Raw genomic sequence first — 23889 nt, 5'->3', positions numbered from 1 at the left:
GTGTGGCCTCAGCAGTGCCCAGTGCCGGGGGACAAGCCCTGTCTTGGTCATGGGGAAGGTTGCCTTCACACTCCCCTCTCCAGTGAGTATCTGGGGCCGTCCCCAGCCCGGCCTTGAGGATCCCAGCCCCGCATCTCAGAGCGCGGACCCTCCCCGCGGTGCCCTGACCCGCCCACACACCCCGGCCGAGCCCCCCGCTGCCCACTGTGCCGTCTGAGTGGCAGCAAGATGTCCCAATGGCGGCACGGGCCCGATAAGCGGTAGCCAATAGGAGCGGCGGATTGGCACGGGGGCGGGCGCGGGGCAGCTGGATCGGCGGGGGCGCAGCGGGACCGGCGACGGCGGCGGCAGTGGCAGGATGCGTACGGGTGGCGGGGCGGCGCAGGGGGCGCTGGTGCTGGCGGTGGCGCTGCTCCGCCGCTGCTTTCTGCTGGGCCCGCTGGGGCTGCGCCCGGCCGGCGGACAGGACGGTGAGTGTGGGTTGCGGGGCACCGGGAGTCGACACCAGGATCTTCACTTCCACTGGCACCCTCGGGGCACCACTTCTCTCCCTGGGATGAGCCGTGAGCCGCGCACGGGACGGAGACTGGGACTGGGTCTAGGTCCAGGATGGAGATCGACACCATTTCCGAGACTGGGCCGGGGCTGGAACTATGTCTGGGATGGGTTCAGGGACTGCGACTGAGTACGAGATGGGGACCAGAGCAGGGAGAGAGCGGGACTAGATCCGAGATGGGAACCGGGACAGGGAGAAGGATCAAACGGGATTCCTCCTGTCCCGTTACCGATCTGGAATGGACAGCCCTGTTCGAGCCAGGACGAGCTCCTCACTGTGTCTGGACTGGGATTAGACCCAGAATTGCCTTTTCGGTGACGAGCCGGGACCGATCCCCGCTGACGCCACACCGGGATGGAATCCTTGCGGTCCATCTGTCCTAGTACTAATGCAGGACAGGGCTTCCGTGTCCCCGAGATTGAGACCACACCAGAAAAGGAGTCCTGGCGGTCCGCCTGTCCCAGTACCGATCCGGGACAGAGCCTTCGCCATCTGTCTGCTCCGTTACCGGACGGGACGAGCTGCCCACTACCTCCATCACTCCCGCATCTCCTCAGTCCCGCATCCGCCTGGTCTCGCAGCTCCCGTCTTCGGTCTCTCTGTCCCGCTCCGCTCCCGACGCCGAGGTGCCACCTGCCCCGGGAGCCCGGGAATGGACTCCATCCTTCCTGTAGAGCTTTCCCCGGGAACCGCTAATCCCGACGTCCCTGGTGCAGCCCTAGTTTAAGAGTATCTGACAGTAACGGCCGGGAGAGCTCTGTAGCGGGCTCCATCCCGGGGATGTCGCAGCCCTCGACAGCGTCGCTCCGAAGGGATTTACACATCCCGGGGTCTGGGAAAGGCTCCCGGGGACGTTGAGCCCAACCTCATGCCGAAGGCACAAGGAGGGGCGAAGAGACAAGAACGGGGACATCCTGAGCATCGCTCCCAGCGAGGGGAAACAGGCGCACGGGATCAGCGGGAGCAAAACCCGTTTGCCTTCCCACGCGGGATTCGGGAGAATTTCCGACAGAGGGTTTCAGGGGATCCCAAACCTGCCGGTGGACACGGAGCGCTCCCCTGGGCCCGGCAGCGTGCTGCGCTTTTCCCCGAGCATCGCCCTGTTGTGTCTTTCCTGCATCCTGTGAGAAAACAAATCCCTGGCAGGGATGACCCGGCCGCCGCGTCACCCTCTCCCGGCGGAAATCCCAGCTCTCCGCAGCTCTCCGCAGCTTATATTTTTTTTTTTTTAATGTTTTTCTTGGGGGTGGGGGTGACACGTCCCAGCTCCCCCCTGCCCCCACCTCGGGATCTGCCTTTCTCATTTCCAGTCTTTCGGTATCTTCCTCGGAGTCAAATCCCTGCGTGCGCCTGCAGCTCTTCCCTATCCCTGGCATGTGCTGGCTATGCTTGGGATGCTTTTTCCAAGAGTTTCCTTTCCTGGGATGAGTGTCCGCAGCTCCTCTGCACCCTGGTATGAGGCTGGAGCTGGTGGGGTCTGTCCAAGACCCCCAGCTTGGGCACACACACCAGGCTGTCCTGGCTAAGAGAGAGTTTTCCATGCAGATGCAAATGAATCCCAACTTTCCTTGACAGAAACTCCCCCCATATACCCCCAATTTATTTCCCCACCTCTGGGAGCTGCTTTCCTGACCCCCCAGGGTCCCTCATTCAGTCTGTCCCTGGTGTCCCCCCACTGCCCCAGATCCTTACATAATGGAAGGCACTGCCCAGCCAGGATGGGGAAATTTATGCATTCGCCCAGTCCTGCATCCCTGCCCTGGGAATGCTCAAAGGATGAACCCCCTCAGTTTGGCTACCAGCCCTTCCCGCAGGCCTCTGGGGGGGGGGGGGGGGGGAGGGGGGGCTGTGTGGGGGGTGGTGTTGGCATCTTCCATCTCCGGATCCCCTCCCTCTTTTTTTTATCCCTGCAAGATTTTTCCTGGCCGGTGCTTTGTGCTGTCTCCCGGCGACAGCGAGGGGAGCCAAGGCAGGGGCGAAGCCGCGCCCACCATCGCTTGCCTGTGATGATGCTTGGCAGCAGCAGCTTCTTGGGGATGGGGGGGTTGTTGTAACGACCGACCCCCACATCTTCCCAGCCCATGTGGTGGGGCTGAGCAGTGATTTCCCCCCAACTCCCTGCCAGTCCTTGCACCCCAATCCTGCCCAGAAATCCCGTCTGATCCATGACACTCGAGTTTCCAGGGTATTCCCTCGTTCCCAAGGGTGATGAGCCTGGAGAAAAGCCCCTTTTGTGGCATGAGGAGGTGGGGGTGTAGCTGCCCAAAGTCAGCCTCGAGTTCAAGGCTAGAGCTGGGTGTTCCCAGGGGCTGATTTGTCCCATACAGCCCTGTCATGGGGGGCATTTCTTCCTTGCATCCTTTTGTATCAACCAAAATTGGGGTGCTCCTGGCCTGGAGAATGGAGAGGAGCTGGAGGTCCAGGTCTGTGCAGGATTAGGGGAAACTGAAGCACCTTCATCCCTGCATCCTCTTGGGGACTGTCCTCGATGTGGGGGGTGGTCGATGCCACCAAACCTGTTTTTCTGGATGAAGAAAGAATTTGAAGGGGTTGAAGGTGCCTGTGGAGTGTCCCTTGAAGCTATGTCAAGTGGGGAAATGAAGCAGGGTCAGCCTCGCTGATGCCCCCCTCCCCACACCCGGTCTCTCCACAGGGGATGGATGTGGCCACACGCTGCTGACACCCCACAGTGGCACTCTCAGCTCCAGGAACTACCCTGGCACGTACCCCAACCACACTGCCTGCCGCTGGCAGCTGCGGACACCCCCGGGCACCTCTCTGCTCCTGGCCTTCGGGGACGTGGATCTGGAGTCCTCCGAGCACTGTGCCCGTAGCTTCCTTCTGCTTGCCGACCCCCAGGCTGGCACTGCCTATGGTAAGTGGGAGGGTCCTGAGGGGAAACAGAGGTGGTGACCACTGAGAGGCTGCAGAGGGGGTGTGTGTGAGGTGGCAGCACGTTTGTGAATAAGGAGAACGTCAGGAAAACCTGGGGATTGTCTGTTTGTATCACAGGGAGCAGGGTATCCAAGGAGAGGGATACCCAAGGACAAGGATCTCCAAGGACAGGGGTACCTGGGGAGCGGGATGTCCAAGGAGGGGCATAACCGATCATGGGGGTACCTGAGACAGGGGATACTCAAGGAGGTATCCCAAAGAGGAGGTATCTGAGGATAAGGGTACCCCAGTACAAGGGGTATCCAAGGAGAGTGCTATCTGAGGATGGGGTACCCAAGGAGGAGGGTACACAAATGCAAGGGGTATTTGAGGGTGGGCAGTATCCAAAGAGGGAGGGTACAGCCAGTTGGGACCAGATATAGCCACAGCTAAGTATTTCTGCCCAGCCACTGCCAAATGCTTCCAGAATTTTCACAGAGAGGTTTAATGATCACGGAGAGATTTGACAGCACTGGGAGCAGGGTGGCTGTCGAGGGAGGTGTCTTGGGGGGGGGGAGCATTAATGCTAGGGTGTCGATGGGGGTGTGTGGAGGCCCAGGAAGGGGCAAGGGAGGGAAATGGGTGGAAAGGAGCCAGCATCTGTTTGCCACTGCTCCCAGGATCAGGATCTGTCCCTGTTCTTTCACCCTTTCCAGGCTGGTACCCAGAGGGGTGACAACATATGAGGTCCTCACTCCCCTCCTTTCTGCCATGGCCTTGGGGACATATTTATTCCCATTTCCTGGCATCCCAAAGCCAGGCTGAGGGGTGTTGAAGAAACAAGGGAAAGGGAGGACCCCCAGATGATGCTCTCAGGGGGCTGGTGAATGTGGTGGGGGGCTGGGGGGAGGTGGCTGGATACTTATGAAGACTCTGCATACTGGCAGGTGTGGGGTGGCCGTGGCCAGGCGAGGAGTGGCCGTGGCCAGGAGGGGGTTGGCCATGGCCAGGTCAAGTCCCGCGGCTGCCGCCAGCCCTTGAGTAGTCCCAGATGGTTGTCGGGAAGTGGCCAGAGCGGGTGGAGATTGTGGGCTCCATCCTGCTGATTCAGCCCTGGGCTCTGGCACCCAGCCTCATCCTGCCTGGGGTCCCTGCAGGGGAAGCAGCCTCCAGCCCCCAGCTTGGCCCAGGGGTACTCGACATCCAGGGAGTTTCCAGAGCCCCCAGCTGGGTGGGCACGATGCCAGACATGGCAGTGTGTGCTGGCTGTCATCTGCAGCTCACCTTCCTGCCGTTTGTGCACTGTGCAGAGCCCCATTCCATTGCTCTGTTGGCCCTGTGACATCCCTGCACAGGTGTGACATGTCCCCTGGGGTCAGCCCCCCACTTCAGCGTAACTCCGGCATGGCGAGAGTGCAGGTGGGGTGGGGAAAGAGAGGCACAGCATGACCCCATGGGGGGGGTTCATCGTGGGGACACAGAAACACTGCTCCCCTGGGCAGCGATGCCTCTGCTCAAAGCATTCTGGGTGCCCTAGGATGCCAGCAGCATGCAGCACAGCAGAGACATGGAGAAGAGTCTGTCAGTGATGGCAGTCCAGGGATTGGGGGCACCTCTTGTCCCTGTTTGGGACTAGAGCTGTCCCCAAGGAACCTGCCTGCCTGCTAAGCTGGTTTTAATCAGGGAGATGGAGACTGCAAATTAATTTAGATTAAAGAGAGGGGATTTAAGAGGCAGCCTCAGCAGTGCTGTGAAAGGGGAGATGAGGAAAGGATGGAGCCTCTGTTTTGGGGTCCTGTGGAGCTGTGCCATGTGTGCCTGTCCTGGCAGCAGGAGACACAGTGGCGCATGCCTGATAAGGCCTGGTGGCCCCTTGCATCATCCCAGCTGGTGTGGAAGGAAGAGGCCCTGGATGGAAAGGATTCTGGGAAGTGAGGGTAGGGGTCGCTGCCCAGCCAGCACCCTGTCTCTCCCCACTCGGGGAGGTGGGGACCTCTCATGGTGCCTCCTGGGAGCCTGGTCCAGGCCCTCACCCTTTGCCTGGGGGCTGCATCTCCCCTGGTGCCGTTCATGAGTGCAGTGGGAGGAGTGGGGGTCAGGGGAGATAGGGTGAGCTGCAGAGAGCTGTGTTCTTGGTAACTGCTCTGGGGCTGGCACCATCCCGGGCATGGAGCTGCCCCAGGGTCGGGACCACCCTGAGCCTGGGAGCACTCTGGCATGGGGACATCCTGAGATGAGGTTACCTTGGGATTACAGCCTCCTGAGGTTGGGACCACCTTGACATGAGACCACCCTACACCTGGTACCACCCTAAGCACAACACAAATGCCTGAGCCTCCCTGGTCCTGGCAAGAGCTAGGCCAAGGGAGGTGACATTGCAGGGTTGGGGTGCCCCTGTTCCCTGGGCCCCCTAGTTGTGTCCCTGACCCCCTTCCTGTTGTCAGGGCCCTACTGCAGGAATGCTGGCCCTGCCAGCCCGCTCCTGGTGACAAACTCCAGCTCTGTGACCGTCCTGTTCAACAGCTCCAGCCACCGCTCGGGACGAGGCCTCCTCCTGTCCTACGCCACCTCACAGCACCCTGGTAGGGGGAACCGTCCCCTGGCAACATCCCCATGCCTCAGCCTGTAGGGGGGTAGCATGGATGGGGGTGCAGGGAGCTCCTTGTTTACCCCAGGGAGGGCTTCCATTGCCCAAAGCTCCCTGAAGACTGAAGTTTTTCCTGGCTTGTGGGCACAACATGGGAGACCTCCAGGTTACCCAGGACCTCTCCCAGCACCATGGGACAGAGCTGCTGGCATGGGGCTGATGGCAGCAGGGACTGAGAGGCCTTCCCTGGGGTGTCCTGGGAAGATGTGTGTGCTGTGGGGCTGGTGAGAGTTCCTAACCCTGAGATGTCCCTGCCTTGCAGACCTGGTCTCCTGCCTGGTTCGAGGCACTCACTATAGTCAGGAGCACATCAGGTGAGTGACCAGGGGATGTGGGTGGTCCCTGCTTTGGTGTCCCCTGCCCTGGCATTGCTGCTGATCCCCATCAGTCATGCTTTCTCCTCGTCCCTCTCCTGGATGCTTGGGGTGTGCTGGCGCTGGGGCTCTTGGAGTGCAGCCGCAGTGGGATGGGGAGCAAAGGAGGTGCAGAGAGGACTGGGATGGGAGCAAGCCCTGCCCCCTCTTGCTGTGTGTTTCAGCGTGTACTGCCCCGCGGGCTGCAAGGGCATCGATGGGGACATCTGGGGAAACCCAAGCCAGGGTTACCGTGACGTAAGTGCAGAGCCCAGCTCATGCCATGGCACACCAGGAGCGGTGCCCAGCACACATGGCTACTGCTTGTCCCTCCCCAATAGGCGGCAGGGGATGGGTTTGGCCATGTGGTGCCCCGTGGGGTGCGTGGCTGCTCTCACTCCCACCCTACCCCCTGCAGACCTCGGTGCTGTGTAAGGCAGCTGTGCACGCTGGGGTGATCGCGGACGAACTGGGGGGCCAGGTCACCCTGTCCCGGGAGAAGGGCATCACGCTCTACGAGTCGGCCTTCGCCAACGGGCTCCGCTCCAAAAGGTGGGCGAGGGGGGGCTGGGGACTCTGACTGCACCTCACACCTGGCTGTGACCCACCCGTGCTGACACTGGGGACCTGCCCCGCCTCCATTTCAGGGACCACACCTGATGCTCTCTCTTTTGTCCTCCTCTCAGGGGATCCCTCTCTGAGAAGCGGCTCCTGTTCCACAGAGGTATTTTTTGCCCTGGTTCCCCTGACATTAAGCCCTGATTTTGGCTGCCCAACTTGGTGTAATCCCCCATGCCATGCCTGGCTGGAGGTTGTGGGCTTCCAGCATGCCATCTCCCATTGCCAGCCTGTGGTGACATGCTGGAGGTAGCTGCCTTCAATGCTTCATCGTGGTGGCATGAGGTGGATGTGCTGGGCCAGGACCGAGCCTGGGTGGCTGAGCGGGCAGCGCTGGGCACCTCCGGCCACTCCTGGGCAGCTGAACCCAGCTCTGAGGTCACCTGGCTGGAGCTAGACCTAGGCACCCGCAAGAACATCACAGGTGAGTGTTGTCCATTGAAGGGGGAACAACAGCTGCCTTTGGCCCTGTGCCACCCTGACCACTGTCCTCCACATGGTGACATGTGGTCCTGAATGCCTTCTTCGCCTCAGTTTTCAACAGTAAGGAGGGAGGAGTTCAGGGCAAGTGGCCTCTTGAACTGGGGGATGGGGTCAGGGAGTGGTGTGTTCCCCTGGAAATTCATGAGGAATTAGTTCAGGACCTGCTGAGCCATCTGTACACCCACAAGTCCATGGGACCAGATGGGATCCATCCCAGGGTGCTGAGACAGCTGGCAGCTGAGCTGGCCAAGCTGCTCTCCATCATTTTCCAGCAGTCCTGGCTCACCGGAGAGGTCCCAGGAGACTGGAAACTGCCAACGTGGTCCCCATCCACAAGAAGGGTCGGATGGAGGAACCTGGGAACTACAGACCTGTCAGCCTGACCTCAGTGCCAGGGAAACTGATGGAGCAGGTTCTCTTGGGGCCAATAACTGCGCACCTGAGGGATGGCAAAGGGCTCAGGTCCAGCCAGCATGGGTTTAGGAAGGGCAGATCCTGCCTCTCCAACCTGATCTCCTTCTATGATCAGGTGACCCACTTGGTGGCTGTGGGGAGGCCTGTGGATGTGCTCTATCTGGACTTCAGCAAGGCCTTTGACACTGTCCCCCACAGCAAACTGCTGGCTAAGCTGTCAGCCCATGGCTTGGATGGCAACACTCTGTGCTGGGTTAGGAACTGGCTGGAGGGCCGGACCCAGAGAGTGGTGGTGAATGGTGCCACATCCAGCTGGCAGCTGTCACTAGTGGTGTCCCTCAGGGATCTGTGCTGGGCCCCATCCTCTTTAACATCTTCATAGATGATCTGGATGAGGGCATGGAGTCAGTCATCAGCAAGTTTGCAGATGACACCAAGCTGGGGGCAGATGTGACTGGGTTGGAGGGCAGAAGGGCTCTGCAGCGGGACCTTGACCACCTGGACAGATGGGCAGAGTCCAAGGGGATGGCATTCAATAGCTCCAAGTGCAGGGTGCTGCACTTTGGCCACAACAACCCCATGCAGAGATACAGGCTGGGGTCGGAGTGGCTGGAGAGCAGCCAAACAGAGAGGGATCTGGGGGTGCTGATTGATACCCGCCTGAACATGAGCCAGCAGTGTGCCCAGGTGGCCAAGAGAGCCAGTGGCATCCTGGCCTGCATCAGGAATGGTGTGGCAAGCAGGAGCAGGGAGGTCATTCTGCCCCTGTACTCTGCACTGGTTAGACCACACCTTGAGTGCTGTGTTCAGTTCTGGGCCCCCCAGTTTAGAAGGGACATTGAGATGCTTGAGCGTGTCCAGAGAAGGGCAACGAGGCTGGGGAGAGGCCTTGAGCACAGCCCTACGAGGAGAGGCTGAGGGAGCTGGGATTGGTTAGCCTGGAGAAGAGGAGGCTCAGGGGTGACCTTATTGCTGTCTACAACTACCTGAGGGGTGGTTGTGGCCAGGCCACTCTTCTCTCAGGTGGCCAGCACCAGAATGAGAGGACACAGCCTCAGGCTGAGCCAGGGGAGATTTAGGCTGGAGGTGAGGAGAAAGTTCTTCCCTGAGAGAGTCATTGGGCACTGGAATGGGCTGCCCGGGGAGGTGGTGGAGTCGCCGTCCCTGGAGCTGTTCAAGGCAGGATTGGACGTGGCACTTGGTGCCATGGTCTGGCCCTTGAGCTCTGTGGTAAAGGGTTGGACTTGATCTATGAGGTCTCTTCCAACCCTGATAATACTGTGATACTGTGACATGTGCCAGCCTCAGTGATTCCCCCAAACAACTGTCCAGAGCAGGCTCCTTGAAGCATATTGTGCCGTGGCTTTACTGGTGCAAAGCGAGCTGCAGACCCACCCTGGCTGTCCCTTCCCCCTGTCTTGCCCGCAGCCGTTTCTGGGCTGAACAAGTTCCTGTCGTGCTCCTGTGTCTTGTGCCAGCCAGCAGCTTTTGTTCGGCCGGAGCCTGCCCAAAGTGGGGCTTTGTGCGGCAGTGGCTGGCGACTGCGGCCGGGAAAATGGAGACATTGTCCAGAGGGAGGCTGGAGGAGGGAGGAATGTGGGGCTGACATCCGGGGCTGGAGGTTATCGGGCTCCCGGGGGCAGAGCTGGGGGTCCAGCACTTGAATCTGCCACCCAAAGCTCCTCCCGGGGCTGTGACAAGTCCTGTGCTGGAATCTCTCCCAGCAGGGATCCAAGTATCCCAGAGGGCTGGGTTATTCCAGCTGGGAAAGCTCCAGGGGACACGCTGGGGCCCAGGGCACATCCCAAGCCCTTTCCCATACCCCCTGCTGACAGCAAGGCCCCCCTGGGGCCCTGGGCTCACTCCTGCACCCCCAGGCATCATCACCAAGGGCTCCACTGAGCACCACAACTACTACGTGAGGTCCTACCGAGTGTCTTCCAGCCGTGATGGGAGGAACTGGAAACCCTACAGAGGCAGCCGTGCCCAGGAGGACAAGGTGGGCATGGGGAGAGGACAATGGGAGGGGCTGCAGACCCCATACCCATGGACATTCAGCCATTGGCTCCCTCTTCACCCTCTCGGGCAGGTGTTTGAAGGAAACTCTGACAGCCATGGGGAAGTCTTCAACGCCTTCATCCCCCCTATTGCTGCCCGCTACATTCGAGTCACACCCCAGAGCTGGCACCAGCATGTGGCCTTGAAGGTGGCCCTGCTGGGCTGCCAGCTGACACGGGTCCGTGCACCCCGGCCCTATGGTGAGGCCTCTCACCCCACACCCCTTGATGTCCTGCGTGTCTCCTGGGCACCTCTGCTTCCCTGTGATGGTCTTACAGTCCATGCTCCATCTCACAGTGCCCAGTGTCCCCGAGGAAGTTCCTGTCCTCATCAGCCACACACCCATCCCTGGCATTGCCCTGGACCCAGAGAAGACAGGTGGGTGCCATGAGGGGGCTGTTCCTAGGGTGCAGCACTGTCTTGTGGCTGCTACAGGCACCAGTAGACTCACTCAAACTTTAAGATGCCGCTTTAATTTTCTTTCTTTGTTGGCTTGACTGGACTCCTGGCACCAATGGGTGCAGAGGGGTGGGACAGGGCACACAGGGGGCTGATGCTGCTCTCCCTCCCCAGACTCCACACTGATGGTCATGCTGCTCATTGGTGGCTTTGTGCTCCTCTGCTCCAGCCTCCTGCTGCTGGCTTTCCTCTGTTACAGGAAGAGGTGGGTTACATCCTGCACCCTGCTTCACCCCAGGGGACCTTGCATTGCCTTGTTAAAGCCTGGCATCTGTTTGGCTGCTCACTGGGTACTGAGGGGTGCAACTCCTTGTGCAGCAGGGGCAAGAAGGTGGGGAGTGGTGGGCACAGAGTGGCTCAGAACCTTCACCCCCATCTTGCTCTCCCCCTTGCAGGAAGCCGGGGGCAGAGCTGAACTGTGGGATCATGAAAGGTAAAAGGTCCCCAACCCTCCCTGGGAGTCCTGCTGGGCTTCAGAAGCAGTACAGATGGTTTAATAGGTGCTGCTGCCGAGCCCTGAGCTGTGCCACCCCTGGGGACAGTAGTGTGTCCCCAAGGGCCATGTGACAGTGAAGGGATTCTGTTCTCACTCAGGGTACCCCGAAGTGGAGTTGAGCCAGGTGTGCTCCCTGCAGAGCCTGCAGCCCTCTGGCTCTGTGCTCACCTCCTTCCCCACACCACCTACTCTAAGGGACCTCAGCCAGACCCATTCACCAGGTAACAAAGACAGGCTGCCTGTTGTCCCTATCTCCAGCACCAGTCTGGCCCAACCTCTGTCTTGCAAAAGGGAGGCCCTGCTATGGCTACTAACAACAGTTGGTTATTATTATTTTATTATTCCACCTCGAGCCCAGGTGTGGGCATCAGAAGGTGGCTGGAGGGCTTCTCCGTGCTGAGGCAGAGGGACATGTCCATCCCTATGAGTGGTTCTCCTGTCCTGGATGGCTTTGGCACACACCTGCCCACCATTTCCCCGCCCAGGGCATCCAGATGTGCCCGAGGTTTTCCACCCATGGGTGCCTCCAACCCACCCGCATGTGGAACGGCACCAGGACCACCCCCCTGCCGTCCCCCAGCTTACAGCTCGGTGTCCCCATTCCAGAGTACGCCGAGCCAGACTTGTTGCAGGCGAGCCCCAGCAGCCAGCCGGGCCCTTCCACGTTCAAGCCCTTCCCGGACGAGGGCTACACGCTGCCGCTGGTCGTGAGCCACTACGACATACCGGGAAAGTACCACGAGTATGCCGAGCCGCTGCCGCCTGAGCCCGAATACGCCACGCCGTTCTGCGAGCCTGAGCCCGCCGGTACCCACCGCAGCCCCTGCACGGCCAGGCTGCCCGGCTGCCCCGCGCTGCGGTACGATGCGCCCACCCTGCGGCCTGCCGAGCAGCCCAGTGGGGCCCGGACTGCCAGCCCCGGCGGCGTCGATGCTCCCTCTGCAGAAGGCTCGCCGGGGGACTGTCCTCTCTCACACGTTTATCATGAAGCTTTGTGACGGCTGGAGGAGCGGAGCGGAGCGGCGCGTCACGGCGCGCGGGGGCCCGGCGACGGTGGCCCCGGCGGTGCCATGCTCAAGGTGTGGGGCCTGGGGAGCTTTTCTAAGAAAGCCTCTAACGAAATACAGATTCTAACAGCAGTCGCAACGCAGCGTCTGATGGACGCCCCCGGGCAGCGGCCGCCACTCGCCCCGCCGCTTTGCCATTGACCGCCCCCGCCCGAGCGCCGGAACGAGCGGTTCCCAGCGCCATCCTGCTCTGCCATTGACCGCCCCCGCCCGGGCGCCGGAACTGGCGGTTACCGGCGCCCCTACGGCAAAAATTGTGCTTCCGAAATCTCTTGATGTCGATTCCGCGGGAGCGGCCACGCGGCCGCCCCGTGCCACGCACGGCAGAAACCCTTTTTGAGACAACATTTTCCCCTCGCCAGGAGGGGAAACCAGCACAGCTCTCCAAGCGTAGGGCGAGCTGCCCTTCGTGCTTCCCTATCAGCAGAACGGGAGCACTTCTCCCCCCGCACTCAGTCCTGTGTCGTCCACTTCACCAAATTGCTGCGATTTCCCCCCAAAAACGCCGCTCGCGGCCCCGCTGTGCCGCGCGATATGCAAATCCCGCGGAGCATGCTGGGTCATCCCCCGCGCGCCCTCGCGAGAGGAGGGCGGTGCCTGCGATGGGCGGAGCGATGCGCACGCGCAGCCGGACTCCCTTAGTGATTGGCTGGCGCCGCAGAGCGTTTCCGGTCGGCGGCAGGCGGTGCCCCGGAAGGACTCGAGGCTGCGCGGCGGAGGGAACGCCTGTGGGTCATGGGGAGGTACGGGACGGCGGAGTGGCGGGGTGGGGATCGAGACAGTCCGTTCCCCGCTGCCGGAAGGGTCCAGATGCTCTACAGCCTAAAATAGGGAGGGTGCGCTGGGGATGGGTGTGGCAGGGTATGTCCCGCCGCTCGCGGAACAAGCCGGGCCTGGCGCCGGTATTCAAACCTTCGCCCCTGTGGCCGTCAGGACACCGGGAGGGAGGCTCTGGAGTAGGAAGGGTGACCGTACAGCCCTGACAGCATAGGCGTGGTCCGCTGCGATGCGAATTCAGTGGCTGTTTTTTTCCGACGGCTTCGACCCCCGCAGCCGGAGGAGACGTTTTGCACGGGAATGTTTCGTTCAGTCCTGTAATGGTACTCCCCGCGGGCAGGCATGGGGATGGTGACCTCTTTAAGCTGGTGGCTGGGAAGATACTGGATTAAAACCTCTACAAATGCGGAGCTGTAGTCTCCCCAGGCGCCAACGTGTCGGTGTGTTGGGGGTAAATGCGAAGCTGAAGCCTGAGCGAGGAGGCTGGAGGCTGAGTGACACAGCAGCCTCTGACCACAACAAGAGCTTTCTGATTTGCTTCAGCTTGTGCAGCTCATGGATAAGTGCTGTGGACAGATCCTTCACTGAGCAGTGTAAGGGAGGACTTTACATTGATTTTTTATAACTAGAGCAGAAAACAACAACTTTACACATCTTCTCTAACAATGAAGGGACTTCCAGACTGCAGCCCCTTGCAAACCCATCTAAACAGTGGCAGAAATCGTCAGGTCTGGATGGAAGAGGAAGCCTGAGAGCCTTGCATACCTCCAGAGAACATGCTGAAGGTTTGCTTGGCCTTGACATACATTCTAATTACATTTGTAGCCCTGTGCAGTGGTACCAGGGCTTAATGAGATACAGCAGTGCCAGTTGTGGCTGCCAGACCTGACCCTGACACAGAGGGAAGCTGAGGGAAGGTCCAGGCTTATCTGCATGTCACTGCTGACAGCAGGTCCCAAAATACTCTGTTTCCTGACAGAAAAGTGAAATTTGGCCGAATTTCTATTCCCATTGAAGGACTACAGATTGGGAAGAAATTCTTGACAGTGAGGGTGGGGAGACACTGGACAGGTTGCCTAGAGAGGCTGTGGATGTTCCTTCCCTGGAGGTATTCAAGGCCAGGCTGGATGAGGCCTTGAGTAGCCTGGGGTAGTGGGAGGTGCCCCTGCCCGTTGCAGGGGGTTGGAAGGTATGAGCTTTAAGGTCCCTTCCAACCTAACTCATGCTGTGAGTCTGAATCCTTATCCTCTGCAGCAGTGATTCTGTGCTGTCTTCTGAGGAGTAAACCTGTAGTGCTGCAGTGAGGGCTAAACCCTGGTCTGCTGCATCGTCTGGTGCTGCTGTGCTGGCAGAGGTGACATGAGACGTGTCTGGTGTTCCTGTAGGAGTGGGAGTGGTGTGGAAGAGGAAGCGAGAGTAGGGTACCGCTGCCTGCTGCTCTGGGAAGGTTTGGAGACCATGGCGGCTGCGCTGGCCTGCCCCACAGCGGTCGCTGATGTAATTAAAGAGCTAGACACTCAGATAGCTGTAAGTAAAGCACGGGACTGGCATGGGGGATGTGTCCTGGGAACCTTCACATTCCCGTGGATTTCTGTTTGGGGATCTTAACAGCACGTGGAGAGTGCAGTAAGATCCAGAAATCAACCCAGCAACTCTGTGCTACTAAAGTGCTTCCTGCCCCAGGATTTCAGGGCTTTCTCCCCTGCATGGTTGGGTAAGAATTCCTGCAGTGGGGGTTCATGAACAGCCTGAGAGCTATACCCAAGACTGTAAAGCCCCTCTGATCTTGTGCTGAGCTTCTGGTTCTTAATTACTATCTGAGGAGTTTGTGGGTGTGAGTGTGATGGTTTTCCATTGCTAATTCACTTCAAATGGAGATAGAAGCCTCCTGAGGGCTCTGCAGAAATGACCTGGGTCTGAATTGTGCTGAAGGGGCTCTGTGTGGGTGGGCATAGCAGTGCATGAGCGTGCTGTGGAGTGAAGCCCTAAAGCAGCCACTTCTGAGTGCTTCTGTGTAATGTTTGGTTGGTGTGAATTAACCCAGACTAACAGAGTGTGCTCTGGTGAGCACCCAGCATCTGTAGCTCAGGCAGCAGACTCCAGCCTCCTCCTCTGGAGCAGTAAGCACAGAGCAAAACTTCAAGCTTGGGGCATGTGAGAGCCTTCCAGCTACAACACAGAGTTGCTGCCAGTCAGTCTGTGTGTCAGCCCAGCGGCCAATGCCCTGGGTACCTTCAGGCACTGAAGGTCTGAATAACCACTTGCTGCTGCAAGCCACTTCTGGTTCAGCACTAACAGCCCATGGTAAATCTGGCACCTTGGCTGTGGGTGTGCCTGTGGCATCACCTCTGAACACCCAGTACTGAAAACAAACCCCACGCTCTTGAGCCTCCACTGAGACATTGCTTCAGGCTGGGCTTGCAGTGGGGTCTCAGAAGCATGGAGATGAGGATGCAAACACAGCACCTGCTGTTGCAGGAGCAACAGCTGTGTCCTTTAGTTAACTCTTCTTTGCATGATCTGTTCCTCAAAGCTGTGGATTCAGAAGGCCCTGGCAGGAGGGTGAGGGGTGGGCATGCGGGAGGGATTCACCCCAAGAGCGAGCAGGTTGGCGCTGCCTGCAGCTGCTGTACTCCTCCTGGAGAGCTTCACATACCATGCTCCAGGGAAGGTTTTCTCCTCTTCTGGCCTTTGCTTCTCTCCTCTTGCTAAGCCCAGGGAGAGCAAGTCCTCTGTAAAGCTATGGGACTCCTCAGGAGTCTGCTGTTTACCCTGGGCAAAGACAGGATCAGCTGTGGGACTCCATTTGCTAACCCTGCCTTTCCTTTCCTTTTCCAGTTGATTGGTTTGGGTCCTCACAACCCCAAGAAAAAACAGGACCTGGATAAGCTTTATGATCTCAAAGTTAAAGCCCAACAGATTATGAACCAGTTTGGCCCTTCTACCTTGATCAACCTCTCCAACTTCTCCTCCATAAAGCCAGAACCAGCTAGTACTCCCCCCCAGAGCTCCATGGCCAACAACACTGCCGTGGCGAAGATGCCAGGGACGCCCAGTGGAGGAGGACGACTCAGTCCTGAGAGCAACCAGGTGAGTCTCTCCCTGACTTAAGGATGCCCTCCTCAGGCCTTCAGACCTGCCCAGAGCTTACTTTTCTCCTTCCTTAACCATTCCATGATTCTATGAATTCCCCATGTGTGTCTGGTTTCTCAGCCCAAGCTTACAGACCAAGGAGTTAACTTTATCTTTGTCCTGTAAGAACAAGTGTCCTGGTGTTGCTCAACAGCAGCAGAATTTCAGCTTCCTGACCTATTTGGGCTGGGAGGAGGCTGCTTTCTGCCCTGAAATAACTCAGCACTCTGATCTGGTTTCCATTTGAAACACTAAAGCTGATAAGCATCAGAGCCCTGGAAATGCCTCTGTTGTTCCCTGAGCACACACAGAGTCACCAACATAGTGCCTGAACTTGTGTTTGCTTCTTAAACCCTCTGCTTCTGCCTTAGTTCCTCCCTGCCCATCAGCTTTGGTTTAGCCGGTGGCATTTTGGTGCCAGTTTTGTGCAGGAGGCTTCTTTGTCCTGGCTCTGCTGGGTTCCACTTTGTGCTCAGAGCAACTCATGGGGCACCCGATAGTTCTTGTCTCTGACATTTTCTATCTCTGCCACTCCTGAGCTGTGTCAACACCAAGGCCTGGGGAGGGGGTGGAGAGGGAGGAGGTCTGTTGTGGCTGTGCTGTGTGGGCAGCTGTCAAAGCTCAAGAAGTAAATCTTCCCCCCTCTCTGCTTCCCCCTTTCCCTCCATGTTCAGGTTTTAACCAAAAAGAAATTGCAGGACCTGGTTCGTGAGGTGGATCCAAATGAGCAGCTGGATGAAGATGTGGAGGAAGTAGGTACCAACTCGTGACAAGGGCTGCAGAAAGAGCTAATCTAGGGATTTTCAGGGGCTGGAGACCCTGTGTGTGAGGCGGGGGGGCTGGGTTGGTTCATTTTACACCTTGGGCATCTCCTGTTCCCTGCAGCCTTCAGCTGTCTGTGTCCACTTCTGCGTGCTGGTGTCTGAAAGGGTTCCTAAAAGAGCAACACACACCTCTGAAATAGCAGCTTCTGAGGGCATTGCTTTCATACTTTCCACGTATTTTGAGCTGCCTGGTGCTGCTGAGCCTGGTGGTTGTCCTTGTTCTGCCCCAGATGCTGCTGCAGATCGCCGATGATTTCATCGAGAGCGTGGTGACTGCAGCCTGCCAGCTTGCGCGGCACCGCAAGTCAAACACCCTGGAGGTCAAAGATGTCCAACTGCATCTTGGTGAGTGGTTCCCATTTCTCCACAGCTGAAGTCAGGACATGGCCCTGGTGTCAAGGTGGAAACCTGTGAGTAGCTGCAGCCTCGTTGCTGCTTAAGGGGGTGCCTTAAGGTATCTGCCTCTAACCATCCCCTCTTCAGATCACAGAATCACAGGTGGGAGGGGTTGGAAGAGATCGAGTCCAACCCTCCTGCCAGAGCAGGGTCACCCAGGGCAGGTCACACAGGAACACATCCAGACTTGAAAGTCTTCAGACAAGGAGACTCCACATCCTCTCTGGGCAGCCTGCACCAGGCCTCTAGCACCCTTACACCAAAGAAGTTTCTTCTGCTGTTCAGATGGAACCTCCTGGGTTCCAGTTTGTGCCCCTTGTCCTCTGTCCTGTCCCTGGGCACCACTGAAAAGAGGCTGGCACCTTCCTGACACCCACTCTGCAGATACCTTGCAGCTGTGCAGTTTGTAGCTTGTCTTGGAAGCTCCCCAGCACAGGGACTATGTCTTTCCCACGTTTGCTGTGCAGTCCTCCACTGCACTGCTTTTGGGAAGCTTTCCTGGCTGCTGTGTGGATCAGCAGCTCCAGACAGGCTGCTGCCAGTGGTGACAAAGACACTGCTGTGTGGCCAGGGCAGAGTGCTGAGCTGTATTCTCTTCCAGAGCGTCAGTGGAACATGTGGATCCCAGGCTTTGGCTCTGAAGAGATCAGGCCCTACAAAAAAGCCTGCACTACAGAAGCTCACAAACAGGTAAGGCGCCCTAAGAGGGGAGTGGTCTTTTACTCCTGGCACCGTGTGAATTTGTAGCCTCCTGCACTCCAAATAACTTCAGAGTCTCCTTGCTGGTTTGTGCAGAGAGGACTTTTCAGTGCTTCAAGGTCATAAAGCTGGGGACAGACTTATGAGTGGGGCCTGTTGTGACAGGACAAGGGAGATGGTTTGAAACCAAATAAGGGAGATTCAGAGTGGAGAGAAGGGAGAGATTTTTGCTGCTTAGAGTGGTAAGAGCTTGTCCCAGGTTGCCTAGAGAGGTGGGAGATGTCCCATCCCTGGCGCCGTTGCAGGGCAGGTTGTTTGTGTCTCTGAGCAACCCACTCCGGTAGCAGCTGTCCCTGTGCAGGGAGTGCTGGAGCCACACCAGCTGTAGCCTTTTAAGTGGATGGTTAGAGCTGGGGAGGAGCTGCCCCGGGGAGTTGTTGCAGCTCAGAGTGATGTTGCATCTCCCCTCCGGCAGCAGCTGCTGAGCCAAGAGAGTCCTTGGTGTGGGGTTTGATCTGTGCACTGGCTTTGAGCTTCCACCCCTCAAGGGGAGGAGCCCAGGCACTTTCCTGCCTCTAGCTTGAGACCCCATTAAGATTCAAACAGACTGGAAAGTCCTGTGTGGAAACAAGTCAGTCCATGTCCTAGGGAACACAAGACACTTTGTAGCTGCACAGTGACAGGTTTGTTCTGCTCTAACCTTGTCTGAGCTGCTCAGCCTCCTGTATTCTTCTCTTTTCCCTGCAGAGGATGGCTCTGATACGCAAAACTACCAAGAAGTAGCTCCTGGGAGGAGCTGGCAGCAGCCCCAGCGCCTCTGGGGTGCCTGCAGCCTCCACCATGCCACCCACGGGATATTTTTTTTAATGCTTTACAGAGAAGCATATATTTTTTATGAGTGGTGCAGCAATATCTTGACTTCATGAGAAGATCTGCCAAAAACGTTCTCCACCCCCTTGCTCGTCCCCACGAGCGTGGCATGTCTCAGCCCAGAGACTTTTTATTTGTGACTTGAAAGTGGTTTCTCTTATCAGTGGTTACCCAAGGGACAGAGCCTTTGTGTGGGACAGTATTAGAAGCATCTGTAGAGGATTTTGTTTCCTCCCTCCTGCCCCTACCTACTCCAGTACTTTGTAATGTTAGTGTTTCTACAAATACTTGCCTTTGTTTTACATGAATAAAGAAATTATTGCTCTAAGGCCATGGTACAGCCTCTGTGCTGCTGCTTTTGGTGTGTGGGGTCCTGGTGAGACACCTGCCCTGGGCTTTGGAGCCAGCTGGGAGGCTTTAGCCAGGCTCTGCTGTGCTGGTGAGGCTGGGCAGGTGCTTCTCCTCCTCACATCCAGCCCAGGGTGAGCACTTTCCCCATCACTTCAATTATCCAGAGCAGGACGTGGTAACTGAGGTGCTGCTGCTTTTCTGCTTGCCTGGCACACGGAGAAAGGCCTCATTCCCTGCCTGTCCCTGCCTGTGCTGCACAGCCTTCAGCAGAGAAGCCTCAGGTGTACTTTTGGTGGTGAGGAGGGAGGTGGCAGCTCTATGAACTCCTGTACAGCAGTTCTATGAATTCTTGTACAACAACTCCTGCCCTGTTTGCTTCTGGGCCTCTGGCCTCTTGTCTGCAGGGAGGGGAAAGTGTCCAGGCTGACATCATTCAGGACCTGAAATGGGCTACCCTCTGCTGCTGAGGAGCCCTGGCAGTGTGGGCAACACCAGGCTGGAGGCTGCTGGGACAGAGCTTAGAGCTTATTCTGCAGCACAGCTCTCAGGGATGTGGAGCTGTTCCCTGCCTGCTCCAGCTTGGTCTGCCCAGGAGCTGCTCTTCAAACCTTCCTGAATGTGAAGGACACCAGCTCTGCATGAGACAGTTGAGTGATAAAAGTGGATTTAGATCACTGTGGACCTGCTGTAGGACCTGGGGTGCTAGGAGGAACTGTGCTGCTGTATCAGAGGCTGGGGACAGCCTTCTAGACAGGTACTTGGAAAGAGATGAGGGGAGTGACATTACCTCTGCAGACCACTGCCCCATCCTGCTTGAGACTTCACCCTTCCTATAGGCAGCTTTGGCACCAGCTGCTTCTTCCCCAGGAAACCATGGGCAGGCAGAGACGTGAGCAGGGAGTGTTTAATGGGCCCTTGCCCACTGCTTCTGCTGCACCTCAGTGCTCCATCCCCACCTCACCTGTGCATTGCAGTGGGCAGAGCTCAGTACATCCCAGTGTCCCCAGCTCTAGCAGGAGCATCTCTTCTTCTCCTCAGGCACCTGAGCCTTGTGCAGTGCTGGCAACGGGACACTGCTCTTCACCCCATGCCACGCCTCACCGGGTGCCAGCCGCCCTGTCTGCAGCGCCTGGTAGATGGCCACGGTCAGCATCTGGAAAGCCTGTGCCACATTGGTGGCATCCTTGGCCGAGGTCTCCACATACTGCACTCCCAGCGAGGCCGCCAGCTTCTCTGCCTCCTTCCTGCCCACCTGCCGCTGCCCCACCAGGTCGCTCTTGTGCCCCACCAGCAGGAAGATGATGTGGGAGGGCTGCAGAGTGTCCGTCACCTCCCGGTGCCAGCGCCGCACGCTCTCGAAGGACGCACGGTTGGTGAGGTCGAAGAGCAGCATCCCCCCGGCTGAGTTGCGATAGTAAGAGCGAGTCACGGACCTGTGGCACAAGAGGACAGGAGTGGGCAGCCCCAGCGCTGCTTGGGGTCACCTCAGGCAGCATCTTCCCTGCTTGAAGAGCAGCCTCAGGCACGTCCTGATCCCTGAAACCCGCATAGTGCCCCTCAGACCCCGCAGGAATGAGGAGCCCTGGCCTCGTTTGCTGTACCAGCAATTCACTGCACAGCGATCCACGCTCTCCCACCCCCTGCAGCCACATCCCTGGAGCTCTCTGGTGCCCTGCAGTGTCCTGGAGCTACTCCATCTCCTGTAGCTGTGCCACTCAAGCACTCCTGTCCCCTGAAGCCATATCCTTCAAACTTGCTCATCCTCTTCAGCCACAGGCTTGCCATTGTCCTGTCCTCTGCTGCCACATCCCCCAAGCTCCTCTATTCCCAGCAGCCAGCAGTGAACAGCCCCAGCAGTGAGGTGTGAAGCTGAGCTGGACAAACCACTTCGTCTCCCAGCCTCTGCCTCATCACTGTGCAGCTGGTGAGGCAGTGGTACATGCAGTGTGTGTGGGGTGTCCTGTACCTGCTTTGGAGCTGGAGCCAGGGCTTACAAGACAATCAAGGGCTCCTTTCTCTGAGACACCCTTAGCTTTGGTTCAGCACCACCCATGCAGCCTGCCCGGTGCTGGGCATTGTGTTTCCTCATCCACAGGGCTGCCCCAGTAAGGGGGTGGGTGCAGACATGTCTGTATCCAGGCCCTCCCAGGGTTGGGATCAACATCCCACCAGCACCCTAAATCCAGGGGAGTGTGCAACCCTCTCACCCCTCCCCACATCATGGCTGGAGCCAGACCCACCTGAACCGCTCCTGCCCGGCCGTGTCCCAGAACTGCAGCTTCACTCGCAGCCCCGGCTGCAGCTCCACGAACTGCACATGGAAGTCCACCCCCACGGTCTGGTTGATGGCGTCTAGGAACACACCTTCGGTGTAGCACCGCAGCAGTGAGGACTTGCCCACCGTGGAGTCTCCCAGCATGATCACCCGGAACTGGTACTGCCATCGTGGCTCCATCGGCGCTGCCGCACTCCACTGGCCCCTGTGCACAGAGCGTGCCTGGGCAGGCAGTACCAGAGCCTCCACTCCTCCACCCAGGAGGCGTTCCCGACGCCGTGGGTGCTGGGTGGCCCCTGAGCAGCCTCTCATTCCCTTGATCTTGGCTACATCCAACTGGAAGCACCCAAGATGGGCCTGATCCCATTTTCCCAGGGAGTGCTCCTGAACCCTCCCAAAGCACAGCAAACATGTCACAGAACCGTTTGGGATGGAGAAGACCTCGAAGATCATCCGGTCCAACCGTGAGCCCAACACCACTGAGGGTCCCTGAGCACCACAGCGCCAGGGCTTTTAAACCTCCCCCCAGGGGTTCAGTGCACAGCTCAGCCTTAATTCGGTGTGGAAACACCTCAGGTTTATTCAACCTGTCCCTGCAGGGCAATGCCAGGCTTGCTGAGCCCCCAAATTAAAATAACCCAGGATGGGGGCTGCAGCTCTGCACATCACACAGGGGTGGGGGGGCTGCAGGGTGCTGGGGCAGGAGAGAAGCACCCCCATGGGTGGAGAGTCCCCATCAGCACTGGCAGTGCTCCTGGGGCTCTCCCTGTGCCAGGGTTTGGTGGCACCTCTGTTTGGGGATGAGCCTGATACCACCACGGGGGCTGAGCCTCTCCTGCTCCCCCAGAGCTTGCTGGATGGCCACTGCCAGCATCTGGAAGGCTAACTCCACGTTGAGGTTGGTGCGCGACGAGGTCTCCACGAAGGTCATGCCCAGGGTGGCAGCCAGGTGCCCAGCCTCCTCTGCTGACACTACACGCTTGGCCTCCAGATCGCTCTTGTGCCCCACCAGGACAAAGGCAGGAGGCCTCTCCCCGGCTGCTTCCTGGTACCACTCAGGGACGTGCTCAAAGGACGCTCGGTTGGTGAGGTCAAAGACCAGCAGCACCCCCGCGGCACTCCGGTAGAAGGACCTGGTGATGGACCTGGGCACACCATGAGGAGTTGGTGGGGGGGGGGCACCTTGGCACTCCTCTCCCCCATCTAAATATGTAGAATGGAGCTTGAGGGGATTGTTGTGTCCCAGCTGGAACCTCGGGATCAAGAAGGTGAGACTTGCCGACTTGCCTGGATGATTTGCACTTCCTCTTTTCTGCTCAGCGTTCCCCCAGCCCCAGACTGAGGGGGGAATGTCCAAAGGAGGCTTGGGGGTCTTTGCAGGGGCTCCAAAATTCCTCCACCCCCTCCACCCCAACCTGGGCCACAGTGGGGATGGGGCAACATCCGTGGGTGAGGATCACTGGGGCTCATCACTAGGCAGAAATGGGGCACCCCCAGATCAATCCTGGGGCTCCCAAAAGGCTCCCATGGACCCTCAGGGACTGGAAGCCAAAAGGCTTCCAGCCACAGCCCCCACGTCTTCATGCCTTCGCTCCGCGTTTGAGTCTCGTTCACGCTCTCAGGAGCTCCTGGCTCCAGTACGAGGCAATCAGGAAGGGAATCCCCAGGCCCGCCAAACCCCCAGGACCTGCATCCGGCGCTGTCCCTCGGCCACCCCTCAAAATGAGCTCCAGCTTCGCTCCAAGCTCAGCACAGAGTTCCAGCAGTCCCGAGCACGTCACTATTCCAGCGAACCATCGCTGCCGGTCCCCACACACCCACCCCCGAGCGGGGAACGGGTCAGCTGAGTGCTGGGGGTCCCGCATGGGGGCTGTGTCCTCCTCCCCGCCTCACCTGAAGCGCTCCTGGCCGGCCGTGTCCCAGAGCTGCAGCTTGGCCCTGCCGGCGGGAGGCAGCGGCAGGGTGCGGCTGTAGAACTCCACGCCGATGGTGGGGCCGGGGGACGCTGTCCCCGTGGGCTGTCCCCAAGGACTCTCGGCGAAGCAGCGCAGCAGCGACGACTTCCCCACTCCTGCGTCTCCTAGCACGATGACACGGAACTGGTAGTGCCCCTCAGGGTCAAGGTCTTGGGTAGGATCTGTCATTGCCCGTATTTTGGCCACGGTGCCCATCGAGGCAGCTCGATTCACCGGCTCCAGGCGGGCCAGGGCCTGGCCCAGCTGGGTTGTGCTCCGCTGGCGGGACTGGAAACGTCTCCACCCCTGCCCCGCCCTGCGGCGCGTTCCCTAGGGACAGGGACAGGTTTGGCCCCACAGGCACCCGGGCAGATAAACTGGCCCAGGGAGGAGGGAGAAGCCTCCGGCTCTGACCTCACCCTTCTGTCCCCAGGCTATTTGTCACATGCCAGCGCCGCTCCGCTGCCCGGCTTCGGTGGCGGAGGCAGGGATGACCACGCCGTGTGGTCCCCACAGAGGCGCCGGAGCCACCAAGGAAGCCGAAATGCTAGGGGAGATGCGAGGGTCGAGCTCTGCGGGAACCAC

The 23889-nt window shown here is 58.8% G+C and overlaps 3 protein-coding genes and 1 non-coding gene across 7 annotated transcripts; 2 read left to right on the top strand and 2 right to left on the bottom strand.

Annotated features, from left to right (window-relative positions):
- Positions 1-279: 279 nt before the first annotated feature.
- LOC135190935 (discoidin, CUB and LCCL domain-containing protein 1-like) lies at positions 280-12097 on the top strand. Its single transcript, XM_064172758.1, has 15 exons — positions 280-470; positions 3210-3431; positions 5875-6012; positions 6340-6391; positions 6616-6688; positions 6849-6982; positions 7117-7154; positions 7278-7472; positions 9823-9944; positions 10035-10203; positions 10301-10381; positions 10577-10667; positions 10858-10895; positions 11057-11179; positions 11565-12097. The coding sequence occupies exons 1-15, from the start codon at positions 359-361 to the stop codon at positions 11954-11956; spliced, it is 1980 nt and encodes a 659-aa protein (XP_064028828.1). The 5' UTR covers positions 280-358; the 3' UTR covers positions 11957-12097.
- Positions 12098-12235: 138 nt separating this feature from the next.
- On the bottom strand, positions 12236-12363 carry LOC135191019 (U11 spliceosomal RNA). Its single transcript, XR_010308709.1, has one exon. It is a non-coding gene; the product is annotated as a U11 spliceosomal RNA (small nuclear RNA).
- Positions 12364-12672: 309 nt separating this feature from the next.
- On the top strand, positions 12673-19051 carry TAF12 (TATA-box binding protein associated factor 12). 4 transcript variants are annotated; one of them, XM_064172761.1, is made up of 6 exons: positions 12673-12768; positions 15641-15892; positions 16609-16686; positions 16989-17103; positions 17756-17844; positions 18601-19051. In XM_064172761.1, the coding sequence occupies exons 2-6, from the start codon at positions 15725-15727 to the stop codon at positions 18634-18636; spliced, it is 486 nt and encodes a 161-aa protein (XP_064028831.1). In that variant the 5' UTR covers positions 12673-12768; positions 15641-15724; the 3' UTR covers positions 18637-19051. The 4 variants fall into 4 exon arrangements, with proteins under 4 accessions (XP_064028831.1, XP_064028832.1, XP_064028834.1 ...); XM_064172762.1 differs by having other exon boundaries at positions 12688-12753; XM_064172764.1 differs by lacking the exon at positions 12673-12768 and adding an exon at positions 12938-13395.
- Positions 19052-20016: 965 nt separating this feature from the next.
- On the bottom strand, positions 20017-23560 carry RAB42 (RAB42, member RAS oncogene family). The gene is made up of 3 exons (XM_064172476.1): positions 23243-23560; positions 21315-21554; positions 20017-20507 (listed from the first exon to the last, which is right to left on the bottom strand). Exons 1-3 carry the CDS (start codon positions 23518-23520, stop codon positions 20084-20086), a joined length of 942 nt encoding a protein of 313 aa, XP_064028546.1. The 5' UTR covers positions 23521-23560; the 3' UTR covers positions 20017-20083.
- Positions 23561-23889: the final 329 nt, after the last annotated feature.

The sequence above is a fragment of the Pogoniulus pusillus genome, chromosome 37 (genome assembly GCF_015220805.1).
Source record: "Pogoniulus pusillus isolate bPogPus1 chromosome 37, bPogPus1.pri, whole genome shotgun sequence".
Classification (NCBI taxonomy): domain Eukaryota; kingdom Metazoa; phylum Chordata; class Aves; order Piciformes; family Lybiidae; genus Pogoniulus; species Pogoniulus pusillus.
This window is presented reverse-complemented; position numbering and strand designations above follow the sequence as displayed.